This window comes from Cimex lectularius, unplaced genomic scaffold (genome assembly GCF_000648675.2).
Source record: "Cimex lectularius strain Harlan isolate CLEC.00 unplaced genomic scaffold, Clec_2.1 scaffold2, whole genome shotgun sequence".
Taxonomy (NCBI): domain Eukaryota; kingdom Metazoa; phylum Arthropoda; class Insecta; order Hemiptera; family Cimicidae; genus Cimex; species Cimex lectularius.
This window is the reverse complement of record NW_019394219.1, coordinates 794694-809402: the sequence shown is the minus strand read 5'-3', so window position 1 is coordinate 809402 and position 14709 is coordinate 794694. Positions and strand designations below refer to the sequence as shown.

The following is a 14709-nucleotide window of genomic DNA, read 5'->3' as shown; positions in this document are numbered from 1 at the left end:
AAGTAAAATATATAAAAGTTTAGAATAGTTTAAAAGTAACAAAACCTAGGACAACCGAAGGCTAATATCAATTTCTCAACCCATTCTGTTCAATTTAATCACAATAATTGTTCTCAAAATATTTTACATTTATTAACTTTTTGTTTTTTAATATAAACAATCTTTTGAATTTTTTGTTGCTGTTCGAAAAATGTAAGGTTTGATCATGTTTATTTCTACCAGTTTCGGGATAACTATTACATTTTTTAGAATTTTTAGAAATAGAAAAAGATATCGTAAATGTTAAATGGTATGTATTTTAGTGTGTTTTTAAATCAAATATTTCAATAAGTATAGGTTCTACTTGGCTAGGATTCACATTAAGGTACACACGGACGTGTTCTTCGATGATCTGATGCAGCTCAGTCATCTTGCATATGAGATGCTGGTAGATTTCATTTGACTCCTCTGAAGAATAGATGCTTTGGAGGTAGCATTGAAGTAGACTGAAATACCTCGACTGGAAATAACATGAGATTTGTCTGAGTAAAAGTATATCTGGCTAAGTTTTAAGTAATTTAACTATATTTTCTTAAAAGAAAAAAAATTTAACATCTCGATTATCAATACCTGTTGTTGTGCTATCAACTGCTTATTCACTAGGTTGGTCCTATTAGGGTCAAAAAGTACAATAGCAGTCAGTATGCACATTATATTTAGGTCGTGTGATGCCCGAGTATCGAACGTCCTTAAAAACGCTTCATGCGCATCATACAGGTTGCCCCGCGCCTCTTTCAACACTTCAACATTTATCTGAGACATCTGATCTACTGAATGAGGTATCTACAAAAAATATATTATGTCAAAATCCAAAAAGAAGGACCATAGTTGACCACAAGGACATATAAAATTGAGTGGTCAGGGCATTCACTCGTATTTTCCATGCAGCAATTCTGGGTATAGTCTAGTCCTTGACTTAAAATCGAGAAGAAGTTGGAAAAAAGTTATGTTAAGCCTCCTTTATGGCAGGAATTATTTAAAAAGTTAAAAGGCAAAAACAAAATGAATGAAGAATGTTTTCACTTTATTATGTCGCTATGTAGTGTGTCAGCAATTGTCAGCAAATTACAACTGTAACCTATATTTTTCTAAATAAAAGTTAATCAAGCGGGTCATACAAATTTTATTTGTACAATCATTTTTATTTGTATTATTTATATTCAATTTATTATATTTTTTTTTTATTTAATTTTTTTTTTTTTTTGTATAAATACAATCATACCTGTGCATTGAGCATAGTCCCAAGGTTTGCTTACAAATTTTTCATTTAAAAATTGTGTATAATAAATTGAATATATAAAATTAAGAGTTAATATTATAGTGAACAAACCCGCCAAGAATTTCTATCTGGGTCAAAAGTGACAACACTCCTTAAAAGCATCATCTGCGTACACCCTTGCTTCAGGAGGGTCAACTGATCCTCTTGGCATAGTGCTCTGAAGCCTCCTATTCTCTTGCACATCTTGATCAGTCTCCTTATTGCCAGAGCTGTCAGGTTGATAACATCCAGAAGGCTTTTTGAGCCACAACTCTAAAAATTAATGATGAATGTGCCAGAATTAATTTGAAATAAAAATAAAATCAATTTCTAAAGGCACGTATAAAATGAAAGCACATACTTTAAATTCATCGCCAGGTAAATTATTCAGCTCTTGATCAAGAGGAGCTTCCAGAGCTTTATTAGCGACGATTAGATCCTCTAGGAGTTCATTGTCTTGGCAACTCATTGGAAACAAAGTTGCTGTAGGTATAGATTTTATCCTAACATTTCAAGGGCAAAAATAATTTAATTTTTATCAGGATTTTATTTTTATTTTTTTATTCTAATACTGACAACTGGTAGGTGATTTGAGTCTTGTCAGGAGGAGGTAAGGCAGCCATTAGAAGTGAGTTAGGTACATCGGCCTTGTACCTTTGCCGACAATTGCAAGTCAAAGGCTCAGTTTGGGTGCCAATCTCAACACTAACCATGCTGACTTGCACCGATTTACTATTGCCAATTGAGTCTTTCGCCTTAGCTGTCACCATTCGGGCCTTGTTTGCCAAGATTTTTCTTTTTTTCCTTTCCTTATCTGCCTCCGTCATAATCAGCTCCCTCTTCATGCCCACACGGAAACACTTAGCTAGTCTGCACTTTTGGCAGAACCTCCTCGTCACTGCTGTTATATCACAGCACTGTTTAAATGGACACTGCAACTCCTTAAAATGAAACAATGCAATGAAACAACAAACCATTATGTATATAGAATAGGTGAAATATTGTGCATTTATGCTGGGGGGATAAAAAAGAGTGAGGGAACTAAAAGTTCTTATTGAATTACAACCTTTAGCATAGTTTTTGTTTATTATATATTCCATTATATCTATAAATGCCTCAGCTTTTTCATGAATTTTTATTGCATTTTTAATTAGTAGTAGAGCGCCATACAACTTTTAAATACACATTTTGAAACATTTTTTGATAAGAGATAAAATTAAATTATTTTAATTAAAGAAATCTTGAAACTTTAAAAATGTTTCAGAAATTAAAATGATGTATGTTACAATGAATGTAAACTAATCCATCTTTATAATTATCAAAAAAGAGTAGGCATTGTGAGATATTGTGTGGATCTGCACGATGATGACCTGTACCATTAGTAATTTGGTCATCTTCAAACATCCTGTTCTACAAGGGTATATCAATTATAAATGGGGCTCTTTTTAAAAAAAACTTCTAACTTCATTTTATTAAATTAAATTATTTTAATTAAAGAAATCGTGAAACTTTAAAAATGTTTCAGAAATTAAAATGATGTATGTTACAATGAATGTAAACTAATCCATCTTTATAATTATCAAAAAAGAGTAGGCATTGTGCGATATTGTGTGGATCTGCACGATGATGACCTGTACCATTAGTAATTTGGTCATCTTCAAACATCCTGTTCTACAAGGGTATATCAATTATAAATGGGGCTCTTTTTAAAAAAACTTCTAACTTCATTTTATTAAGTTTACAAAAATATATCATTTTTCTTCATATTCTGTTGCCCTAGAAATACATTTTTACTACTGGATTGGGAGATTTTTATAGCGTCATAAAAACTCGGGAAGTTCTTGTAGTCATTGTAGCACAATGATTTCTACTGTTTCATCATCGTGTCAAAACGCTGGACTCTAAATGCTTCCAAAAAAATGAACGTCTGGACTGTAGGGTTGACATTCTAACATACCATCCTATTGCATCCAATTTTTGCCCCTTGGCAGGTATGAGGCCTGGCATTGTCATGCAGAAGAATTATACTTCTTGTCGATAATTTCTTCCTTTTCCTATCAATTGACGATTTTGCAACATCCAATAATTCATAACACTGCAGAAAAAAGCTGTCTCAATGTTGGCCTCACCCACACTCGTCCTTGGGCGGCTCTTGTCTCAAACTTTTCACACCATCCAGAAAAATTTTTGTTATGAGCAAAGACACGAGTTCTTGACAGAGTGTTGTCCCCCACTGCGTCTTTAATCACCCCAAAATTTCTGTTACATTCACCCCCTTCTTGGTAAAAAACTTGTAATCTGTTGCTCCAGGGAGACATACTCTTCTTTCTCACTCATGATTTTTATTAATGTTAATCGACTCGTTTCAGGCCTATGACCCCTCTGACATTTTTAAGAATATGATACATTTTATTATTTATATATGATACACCCTCACACTTCACTTCAGATGATAAGAGAAAGTTAAGCTAGCATGTCGACCTATTAACACTATTTTAATTTAATACATATTATGTATATAGCTAATTTATTATATAAACTAAAAATTAAATGTTAAAAAAAATTAGTACATATTGCAATATCATCTGACATCCCAGTAGGATGTAAAGTGTTTTTTTTACAGGAACATCCGACAGTTTGGTCATTTCAGCCCCGAAGCACTAACAAAATACCACTACACACTTGATATACAGTCACCCCAATAAATACATTCACACCAACATACATCTACCTGTTACATCTACCCTATACTAAATTAATCTAATTTGGGGTGATGGGGTATTTTTATAAAATTTCTGTCAGCCCAAGTCACAATGACACAACCTGAGAGGCAATGGAGAAACTACTTCGCCATCAGCCCCCTCCCCATTCACACCAATAAATACATTCACTCATACAAGACAAAGAAACACAAAACACAACTTAATTTCTATATACAATAAAAAAATTCCTAATTCCTTTAAAAAGCGGAATAGGGGACCCTGAAACTCGCTGCTGTGTCCGAGAACCCTTTTGAAATCTGGGGGCATACCTACTCGCACCCTGTAGGGAGCCAAGGCACGACACGATTCGACTATGTGTGACACGTCGAGCAACCTTTCTCCGCATAGAAGCTCTTGTTCAGAACTGCTTTCGTTCAGCAAAGGGGAAAAATACATTTTGTACGGTGATTTCATTGCAAAAAGTAATTTAAAAACTAGCACTCACTCTTGTCTTTGTTGCGTTCCTTCTGAAGAATGCTTTGCATGACTCGCACGTAACAGCGTTGAAATTGTAACCAAGGGCTTGATCACCGCAGACGGAACAGAATTTCTCATGACTCCTCCTCTCCTCATTATCCATAGCAAATCAGCCTAAATTCAAGCAATTAAGCTATCGCTTCAAGTGAGTGGCTTTCCGTCTTAGTCAGTGCCCTTTGATCCTCTTGATTTATCACCTTGTTACAAATGATAAACCATATTTTTTGTTTGTTTTATTTTCATTCAAATTATACGTCTTTTAATCACCTCGGCCTAGGCGTTAGAATAGCATGAATTAGATGTCGAGATTAAATGGAAAAAAATATTAAAGAAACATCAAAGTTAATAAATATTTTACCTACACTTCAAAAATATGGCACATCATCGTTTAAATCACCACACATTAAAAATATAATATTTATAGAGACAAACAATTAATTACATTCTTAACACAAAAGTTTTTAATTAAATTAAACAATTACTGGTTCTTCCCTGGGGGTTGTCAAGATTTCTATTATCAAACAAGGTCACACATGACACATCTGAACTACATCTTCAGCCAACAGCTGAACTCCTAAATGCGGGAATTTCAAATTTTCTTCTGTTTTTTTTTTTTTTTAATTAAACAAAATTTTTAAAAACGAGACAAAACCTATACACAAGAAAGTCCTGGGACATCTTTACAATTTTGGCATTTAATCACATTCCAATTATTAATTACATTAATAGTAAACAGTTGCTCTCTATTAGTGCTGTTTTTCCAATGCTTTCGGGATGGTCAACCATGACTTACTTGGAAACTTGAAAATTTGTTTAGTTTTTAGTCCTCTAGTTCTAAAATAATATCTTCTTATAGGTCATAAAAAGTTGTCAAACTACCTAATAACAAAATCTCCTCTGACCTTCCTATTAAGCCCGGCATACCTCAAGGTGCAATATTAGTACCCTTATTGTTTTTTATTTTTATTAACCTCCATTCTTGTTTAAATTAACCTAAATTCACTTATATGCTGATGTGCAAATCTATACACAATGTCCGCCTCATTTAACCCCTGATTCCATTCAATTCATTTAAGACCTTTCTAGTTGCTTAATTGTGCTTCAAAACAATGGTTTCAAACTTTAACCCATTCAAATCTCAATCGATAATTATTTACAACCCACGTCAGCCAACAGATGATTTTCCGTGCATTACTCTTGGTGGCTCTTTAATACCCTTCTTTATCCAAGTAAAAAAAAAAACCTCGATGTGACTTTTAATACTAGAACTTGGGTTGTTTATTTGGGCTTTGTTGCTAGAAGGGTGAATGGGACTTTAAATTCACTATGGAATTATCATAAATTTATCTTTTCCGACATTAAAATTTAGATTAGTCAAAACTCTTATTTTACCCTTTTTTACTTGCAGTATTAACTACTCTTTTCCCCTTAATCACACTTCTAAAAACAAATTAGAATACTTTTTAACAATAGCACAAGATTTGTATTAAGTTCACAAAGAAGAGAGCACATCTCAACACATGACAAGTTCATTCTGGGTATTAATTTATTTGATTACCTTAAACTTCGATTTCTTATTCATTTATTTAAAATCAAAAATAAGCTCTGTCCATCATATTTATTTATTCCATTTGATTTTAATTCTTCCCGTAGTTTAATTATTATAAAAAAGCTTGCATCATAGATCCAAATCTATGAATGATTCATATAGAGTGACTGGGGCATGTAGAATTCCCTTCCACGGCCTATCAGATCGACCAAATGGCTTTCAGGCTCAGTGAAGCTTTCAACTTTTTTGCAAATAATCTGTCATTTGGTCAAACTACTCAACACGATCTTGTTGCTATTCTCTTTTCCTTTATACTTACTTCTTTCCTTCATTTGTTTCAAAAAATTTAATATCGTACAAATTTTGTTTATTAATTATTACTTCTTGCATTATATTTTGTACCCTTTTTGTTATTTAATTGTTTTACATTTTTCTACTCACTATAAAGGGGCCAAGCCCTATTGTGAAAACGTTTTTTGACAAATATATTTATATTGTCAATAAATGTAACGAATCGTCGGCTTACATGAAAACTTAGTTTTTCTTTTCTTTTATTCCATTTTAGCCTAACTGAGCATCCCTACCTTCAAACTAATAAATATATTTCTATTTCTGTTTTTAATAATCATTCTTTTCTTTAGTGTTTTGTTCGAGTGCGTGTATTTATTTGTGTGAGTGTTCAGGGGCTGATTGTGAAATGTAGCATCACTACCTCCAGTAGTGTGTGCGTTTAGGGTCAATGGCAGAATATTTATAAATTTAGATAATTTATATAAGATTGATATTGTATGCAGGTCAATGGAGGAATATCGAGATGGTGTGAATGTATTTATTTGTGCGACTGAATTATAGACGTTAGGTAGTTTTAGGTTAGATTATAGTTTGCATGCTTGGGGGGGGGGTTGAAATGACCAGTCAAAAGCCCCTGTTGATCCCAAGCAACAATCTCCTGGGTATCCAGCTTAAGGGAGATACTAGTGACAAGCCACATAACAGAGTAGGTGAACTCCCTGAAGTACAGACCCCAGGGTCAGCACTTTGGGAAGTGATAACCCTTCGGGGTAAAGGTCCAATAACTTCAATTAGACTCACCTCCAATAACTTTACACTGTTTTATGTATAATCTTCTTAAATTTAAAAATATTTTTAGGCTGTTATTTTCTCATGGGCACAGTAGTTTCCATGTCCCCTGTTTTGCGTTTTAGAGGATGTGAAGGTTTTTTATTGTATACAGTTCATTCGTTTTTTATATGTTTTGGGTGGCCCATGGTGAAATAGTGAGTTACCATCACCCCTTCAGTAGTGGGTCATTGGTGGAATATTTATAAAAGTACTCCATCAACCATAATTTAGATTAGATTATTATTATTATTGCAGATCGATGGAGGACTATAGTACTCCATCGACCAACCAGAAAGAGTGCAATGTCCGTAGGTGTGATTGTATTTATTTGTGCGATTGTATTCTAGATGATAGTTTTAGGCTAGATGATATGTGCATGCATTGAGGGCTGAAATGAACTAGCTGTCAAAAGCCCCTGTTGTTGCCTAACCATGTTGGATCACTTGCACTTTTACAATTCATTAACTTATCCAGATTTAGATAATTTGCCATAAATGATCGAATGACAAGGCTTTGTGTGATAGAGCCAAAGAACACCATCTCAATACTCTCTCTATGGCCATAAATTTGATTGATTTCCACCCTATTTCTAGCCTGATAAAATGATTAGGGAATTCATTTTCAAGTAGAATAATTTTTAATAAACCTAGCGTACTCTGTCATTCTCATAGAGTGGCTTATCCCTCAAATTTTTAAGCCATACAAAACATTCGTGGGTATTATGGATTCAAATATTTTAAATTTCTCAAAGTATTGCTATATCCTTTTATTAATATTTCTTTTATTTGCCCAAATTCTGGTGTAGCTATTTTAGTATAGCAATCTGCAGCCAAACCGAACTCATTCCTTAATATACTGTTTAATATGAATTACAATTTACAGTAATTATTATGTACATAAAGTAATGGAAACATAAAAATCCAAGCAAGAATTTGGTAAATTTTTATTACAAAAAATCCAAATTAATTTTAATTTGCACACCAGACGAAGACAATAAATAGCTTTGTCCAACTTTTTCAAGATTGTATATATTCATAAAAAATTAATTTCTTAAAAGAATGTTTTAAAACATCCATACAAATTTTTCCCGTACCTTGAATTGCATCACATTTGCAAAATGGGCCAATGTTATTGTTACATTTCACTTTTGCTGAACATGGATTTTAGCAATGAAAACACAGAAATTGACCCGTTTTACACAATCTCTCTCTGAGTGGCAAACGTTTCAGTTCTATTTCAGAATGCACGCATAAAGCAGAAAAAACGTAAGTCTAAGTTTATTTCATCAAAGACATTTTTGTTAATAATAAATGAGCATGCACCTATGATAATTGTTTTTTGATTTTTTTTTTTTTTTGCTCTATTCAATTTCTATAAAATATTAAAGAATAAACAATATTTGATGTACAATTAAGGTAAAATAATGTTACATATTTTACAAATTTCTGCATTCTTTCCTTTTGCATTTTGTTTTATTTATATTCAATTAATTTAATTAATTTTTCTTGCTACAAAACTTAATTTTATTCTTCGATGTCAATAATTTCTGTACATTAGGTAAAAATTCTCTGTCAGCATTTATGTAACTTTAGTTTTGAATGACTAACATATATCTCCAATACCTAAGTAATAAAATAACTCTAATTCTATGGATGCTAATCGATTGGGCATTGAACGAAATGAACAAGCCAGTAAACTAGCAAAACAGGGTACAGAATAAGAACAAAACAAATTATAATTAAAGTAGGACTGAACAAATTAATAGAGAAACTAAGTCAGAAAAAAACAAAAAATAAGAGTTAGTAGGTGTGAATCGAGGAAAACATTTGTTGTTGCAATACTTCTTTCTTGGTGATAAATAGCAAAAGCAATGCTGAGATTTTTAACATGTCTACACTTTTACCTACGTAGTTTTAAATTGAAATTAAGAGATTCTGTATTTGCCTTACACCTAAATCATGCTTCTTTTAAAAATATATTTTTTTCATGTTTAAACATATCCATACATAATTTAATACACCGTTCAAAATTAGCACTCAATAAATTATTATTATAATTGTTTTCTGTTTCAGCTGCAACTATTTGCTTTTTAGACATTTGGCAATTGTACACAAAAATTTACAGTAAACTTCGGTGAAGGCCAACTTTCCAAGGTTATTAAATAAATAAAACAGAAAATTGTCAACAAGTTGATTTTGCATATATATGCCACACAATAAGGCAACTTAAATTTAAAATACACTTTTTAATATTAAAAAGGTATTTTTTAAATTTATATTTTAAATTTAAATTTAAATTTATATAGTTATATATATATAACAATAAGTCTATATTTTACATTTTATGTGCTAATCAAAAAATTGGTTCAATTATCATTTAATGGATTTTCTTCCATATGATTTAAAATTACATAAATTTGCTTAACATAACATTCTTATATTTGCTAAACTCTAATTGTTTTTTCAATTCAATCCTGAATTTATGGCATTTGCCTTTTCGAATTGTTTAAATACAATTTTAATCTAACAAATATCCTATTTGGCTTCAGTTGTAGTTACCTTGTAAACCATTATTTTATTAAAGCTAAGAACTTGTCGTTCTAAAAAATGGTAAACAGTTTCAAGGGACTTATGATATAAAATAAAAGTAGTGTTATCTGCAAAGCAAAAAATAATTATATAAAAATATGAAGAATAATATTGGGCCTACTTCTGTACTCTGAGGAACACCCATGTTAATTTGTATTCCTTTCATCACTGCAATATTCATTTTTTATTATTTATTATTGTATATTATTATTTCTATCAGCTAAATAGGATTTGTAAAGTTCCAAATGAAGTCCTCATATGCCATGTCATTAATGCACTCAAAAGCCTTTCTGGTATCTAAGAATAAATCCCAAACATGATTTCTTGCATCAATTTGCCTAGATATTGATTTGGTAATGTCAAATGAAGCTTGTAAGGTAGATAAATTCAATCTAAAATCATATTGATGGACAGATAATATTCAAGAAACATTGAAAGTCTATGTTTAAAACATTTCTCATTTTCATCATAATTACTTGCTAAATTGTTCTTCCAGATGAATTGGTTCCTGTTTGTGCTTTTTCTTTTCACATTTTATATTCAAACTTTCTGTGAGAAAGTTTGTGTGCAAACTGACACAGAAAAATGGGCCCGCACTGTACCGCCAGGTTTCCTTAGTATTACCGTCGACCCAGTGACTTTGCTCTCAGCAGGACCTTTACAGTAATTAGTCTAATAAATAATTTTTCAACATATTGGAACCTTTTTATGAAACCGCTTTTGAACAGGGGACCTACTCTAGAAATGGCGAAGGCCCTATCACCAGCTTTTGTCCGTATCTGTGGCGAGGGTACTGATTTATTGCACTTTGGAGAAGAACTGTTCAAAAACAATACATCAGTTACTGGTAGTTTAATATTTTCAACGAGATTTCCAAATTTTCTTATTAAATTGATTTCCAGATGTGGAGATTGATTCGGTGATGCAATTTGCAAACAATGCTGACCTACGTGTCATCGTTGGTCTCAATCCAACAGAAAGACAAAATGGGTACTGGAATTCTGAAAACGCTTTAAAAATTATGTCTTATATGAATAAAAAAGGTTACAAAGCCTCCTGGCAGTTAGGATGTGGTAATACAAATTTAGTATTAAATATACTTAATCAAATCAATTAACATAAAAATATTTTTTAGGTATGAATATCCCTCATTTGAGTGGAGAACACATTGCAACTGATATCTTAAAATTGAAAAAAATAGTAGACAGTTTTCCACTGTTTTCCAAATCCTTGGTTCTTGGTCCTGACTTTGATAACTCTGAAAATGAAATTTTGAAGGATTTTCTTCAGTACGGTGGCAACTCTGTATCTTCTGTCATTATTTCATTGTCTGTAGCAAATATTATTCAATTTATTTCAAATACCTAATATTCTTTTTTTTGTATTTAGGAAACCACAATCGTACTATGATTTGGAAACGTACATAGAAAATTCACTTAAAAATGTTGAAAGTTCTATTCGGAAACAGAATGTTAACCCAGAGGCAGAGTTTAAAAAATCAGTTTTCCTGGGTATGGTTTTGTTATCATTCAAGAAAATCTTAATTTCATAAGGAAAATTTCAGCTGATGCTGTGGCAAGTGGAGGCACCTTCGAGCAAGCAAAGCAGTTAGCTAGAACATTGGGAACTGCAGCTGCACTTGGTTGTAAAATGGTCTTTAAAAAATGCGGAAAAATATCCCTCACCACTCCCACGCCAGTAAAAATCACAAAAATAAAATTATTTCATTTCTCATAATTAAAGCACAAATTTAAATTGTTTTACAGGAATTCTGGTTTTCTGCTCTATATAAAGCATTGGTCGGAAGATACGTTTTCAATGCAAAAGTGTTATCAGATAATAATAATAATTTACATGTGTATTCTCAAAGTACTCCAACTCTTAAACCACAAATTCTCGGTAATTACTATTTAATATTGTTGTAAAGTCTCTGATTAATCGCAAATTGAAAAATGTAGACAGACATTATCCAAATGGTTCTTTAACCCTCTTTGGCGTCAACGACTCACCAGATGAAGTTGAAGTGGAAGTAAAAGACAGCCCAATGGAAGGATCAATGCATATTTTTTCCCTGACAACTCAATTACACGGCCTAAAGGAAGTGTAAGTTCATAAATGATCTAAATGTTACGAACATTTTATTATGCAGCTTAAACATATATTGTATTGCTAATTTAATTTATAACAAAACTTAAGTTAATATAAGCCAAATACTTTTACTTAATATTAATAACAATCGCTAAAAATGTTTTATTATGTGCTGAACAAAGCTTTCTGTTTTGTCAAAAATTGTGTTGAATTTTTGTTTTTTAAATTTTGTTTTAGAACACTTCTTAATGGACGAGAGTTGTCAATGTTGGAATCCAAGCTTCCACTTCTTGCTCCTACTGTTAAGAAAGGGGGATTAGCTCGCATCCCCGGGAACTCAATTTTTTTTATCGTGCTGCCAGAAGCAGGGCTTAAAACATGTTCAGTCGCAGGCTCGAGATCTATTACTAAGAGGGAGATCGTAATCAAAAGGCCAGAATTAAAACAGATCAGCTTAACTGAGCTTGATCAAAAGTATAGAAATTTTGCAAAAAATATATACAACAAGATGTTACAAGATTCTGGCTTGGTGCAGGAGAAAAAAGACGATATGTCAATATCTTTCATCACCTACAACACTAATGGCTGGTTGAATGATCTTCTGGACCACATTTTACCAATAGACAATAGTGGTAATCAAGTGCAAAGTGCCTCAACGCAGAATACAAAAAATATCAGATCAAAGCGTTCAACAGAAATAGTTCACAAAGAAAATGAAAATTTTAATACTGGAAATGTAAATGAAGTTAATACATTTTTCAACGGAGAAGTGGAAGATACACAAAATGCAAATGAGGATGACCAAATGTCAATTGAAAAACTAAACCAACCTATTGAAGGACTGATTCACAGTGAAAATGGTATGGATATTAAAGAAATTGAAGACCAAGAGGGAATTGACCGAACTCTAGTTAATATTGCAAAAGAGGAAGAAAAACTACTAAATAATTCATCACAGGCTCAAATACAACCTGAAGAAAGTGAGGCACCTTCAAGTGAAGAAATTGAGAATAAAGCTGATAGTAATAACGAAGATTTAGTTATGGAGAATGACTCTGAAGATGTTCCTTATGTCTCTGCACCTGAATACCCACAAGAAATTTCAGATATTGGAAAAGATCAAATACCAGAAAACATTGACAGATATGATTTTCCTAATCTCAAAACTTCATATACAGTAAATCCACAAGTTCCTCAAGAACCGCCCATGATTCCACAATATTTGCCAAAACATCCACCATCTCCATCAAATCCAAATTTCATCAGTTCACATACTTCCTATCCCACTCAAACATCTGAGCTCATTCTTAATGAGAAGAAAGAAAATGCAATAAACTCTATTTTGACCAAAATTGTATCAAAGGAAAATGCGTTGTATGAGAACAAACCAGTCGACCCATCAAAAGCAGGGACTGTCGAAGAAATGGATACCAGCCCATTGGTGCAAGTAGTGGTGCCTGAAACAGATCTTGATGTATATGTCCCTCTGAACAGTTTAGACACAGAGAATGAGGATGTCCGACAAACTTTAAGCCCTGGTGATAATCTTATACTACCAAGTAATGACAGACCCACTGTCAAAGTCCAACGGCAAATCAATGACGACCCTCTCTATAAAAACAACCCAGTAAAAAAAGTTCAGGATTACCTAATGGACATTTTGAATAAAGTCCCAAAGCAAATACCAATTACTCTGAACGATTTGCCAGAACCAAATGAAAGCAACAGAGATAAAGTCCTTCACTTAGGTTGGCCAAAAAAAGTGTCACAACCCCTGCCTGCATCACCTGCTCAGTTGCCTGAAATGAACGATCCTTTGTACACCACCAAACTGGCTGAAGCAGTCAGAATGTTCATAGAACAAAAAAAAGTGGAATATGAAGCAATTAAAGCAAAGATGGCCAGTGTCAGACAAAAGGTTCTAGAATCGTCGACGAATATCATCAACAATGAAGAATTATCAAAAAGCCTTAAACAGCGGGGTGAGGAAATAAAAACCATCCTTAAACAAATGGAACCCGATGGAATCTCATCTAAAATGCCTATTCCCCTGTATATTCCAAGTATAAGAGCAAAAAGGAGTGTTAAAGAACAAACTCTTTCAGATGATTCAAAACTAAATGTTGACGCAAAACAACTCTACACCCATGAAAGGATGAAAAGGTCTTTTTCAGAAGAACTTGATAAATTAATAGAAAAAGCACGAAGTTGGTTCGATGATATCAACCCTTTTTCTTCGTCCAAACGGTCCAAAAGAACCCCCTCAATGGACAACTCTGTAAAATTTTCTGACAATGACATTAACTATCATGATTCTCAAGTCAATTCTATAAAATTTTCTCAAAACTCAGATGACATAGATATAAACAGCAGGCTGATAAAAGACTTTCTGCTTAAAAAAATTAAAGGAAACACGGGCATGTATGAATTTGTCAAGAAATATAAAGAAATGTTAGAAAATCTTAAGAAAACTGAACAAATCCTTGATTCTGGAAGTTCAGATTTCCAAACTTCCGTTGAAGAAAATACCAAGGAGAATGGAATATTAGGGAAAACTGATCCCTGTAAAGACTCGTTACAAATTGATGGCACAAGTGAAAACAGTGATAGAAAAGATATAGCTGTTGTTGAATTTGTTGTTTCCTCAAATGGCCCTGAAGCCATCGATGATGAAACTTTTGTTAAACAACTTCTCCAAGGAATGGTCATGTTTTTCAGCATGGTGAAACAGCTAATGGAAAATTAATTTTGTACAAATTAAATAACACATTTGTTATTATTATTTAATTTAATTTTTGTTTATTAAAATTATTGGAAATATATGCT

General features: G+C 32.5%; 2 protein-coding genes across 5 annotated transcripts; one reads left to right on the top strand and one right to left on the bottom strand.

Annotated features, from left to right (window-relative positions):
• Nucleotides 1-276: 276 nt before the first annotated feature.
• LOC106668349 (nuclear hormone receptor HR96) lies at nucleotides 277-5058 on the bottom strand. 2 transcript variants are annotated; one of them, XM_014397025.2, is made up of 7 exons: nucleotides 4895-5058; nucleotides 4505-4809; nucleotides 1874-2238; nucleotides 1659-1800; nucleotides 1370-1570; nucleotides 610-822; nucleotides 277-499 (listed from the first exon to the last, which is right to left on the bottom strand). In XM_014397025.2, exons 2-7 carry the CDS (start codon nucleotides 4637-4639, stop codon nucleotides 299-301), a joined length of 1257 nt encoding a protein of 418 aa, XP_014252511.1. In that variant the 5' UTR covers nucleotides 4640-4809; nucleotides 4895-5058; the 3' UTR covers nucleotides 277-298. The 2 variants fall into 2 exon arrangements, with proteins under 2 accessions (XP_014252511.1, XP_014252502.1); XM_014397016.2 differs by having other exon boundaries at nucleotides 4899-5058.
• Nucleotides 5059-8376: 3318 nt separating this feature from the next.
• On the top strand, nucleotides 8377-14687 carry LOC106668315. 3 transcript variants are annotated; one of them, XM_014396959.2, is made up of 11 exons: nucleotides 8377-8472; nucleotides 9280-9360; nucleotides 10292-10458; nucleotides 10524-10642; nucleotides 10698-10868; nucleotides 10931-11123; nucleotides 11185-11306; nucleotides 11360-11493; nucleotides 11562-11694; nucleotides 11754-11898; nucleotides 12121-14687. In XM_014396959.2, the coding sequence occupies exons 3-11, from the start codon at nucleotides 10292-10294 to the stop codon at nucleotides 14627-14629; spliced, it is 3693 nt and encodes a 1230-aa protein (XP_014252445.1). In that variant the 5' UTR covers nucleotides 8377-8472; nucleotides 9280-9360; the 3' UTR covers nucleotides 14630-14687. The 3 variants fall into 3 exon arrangements, with proteins under 3 accessions (XP_014252445.1, XP_014252435.1, XP_014252454.1); XM_014396949.2 differs by lacking the exon at nucleotides 9280-9360 and having other exon boundaries at nucleotides 8383-8472; XM_014396968.2 differs by lacking the exons at nucleotides 8377-8472; nucleotides 9280-9360 and adding an exon at nucleotides 9386-9466.
• Nucleotides 14688-14709: the final 22 nt, after the last annotated feature.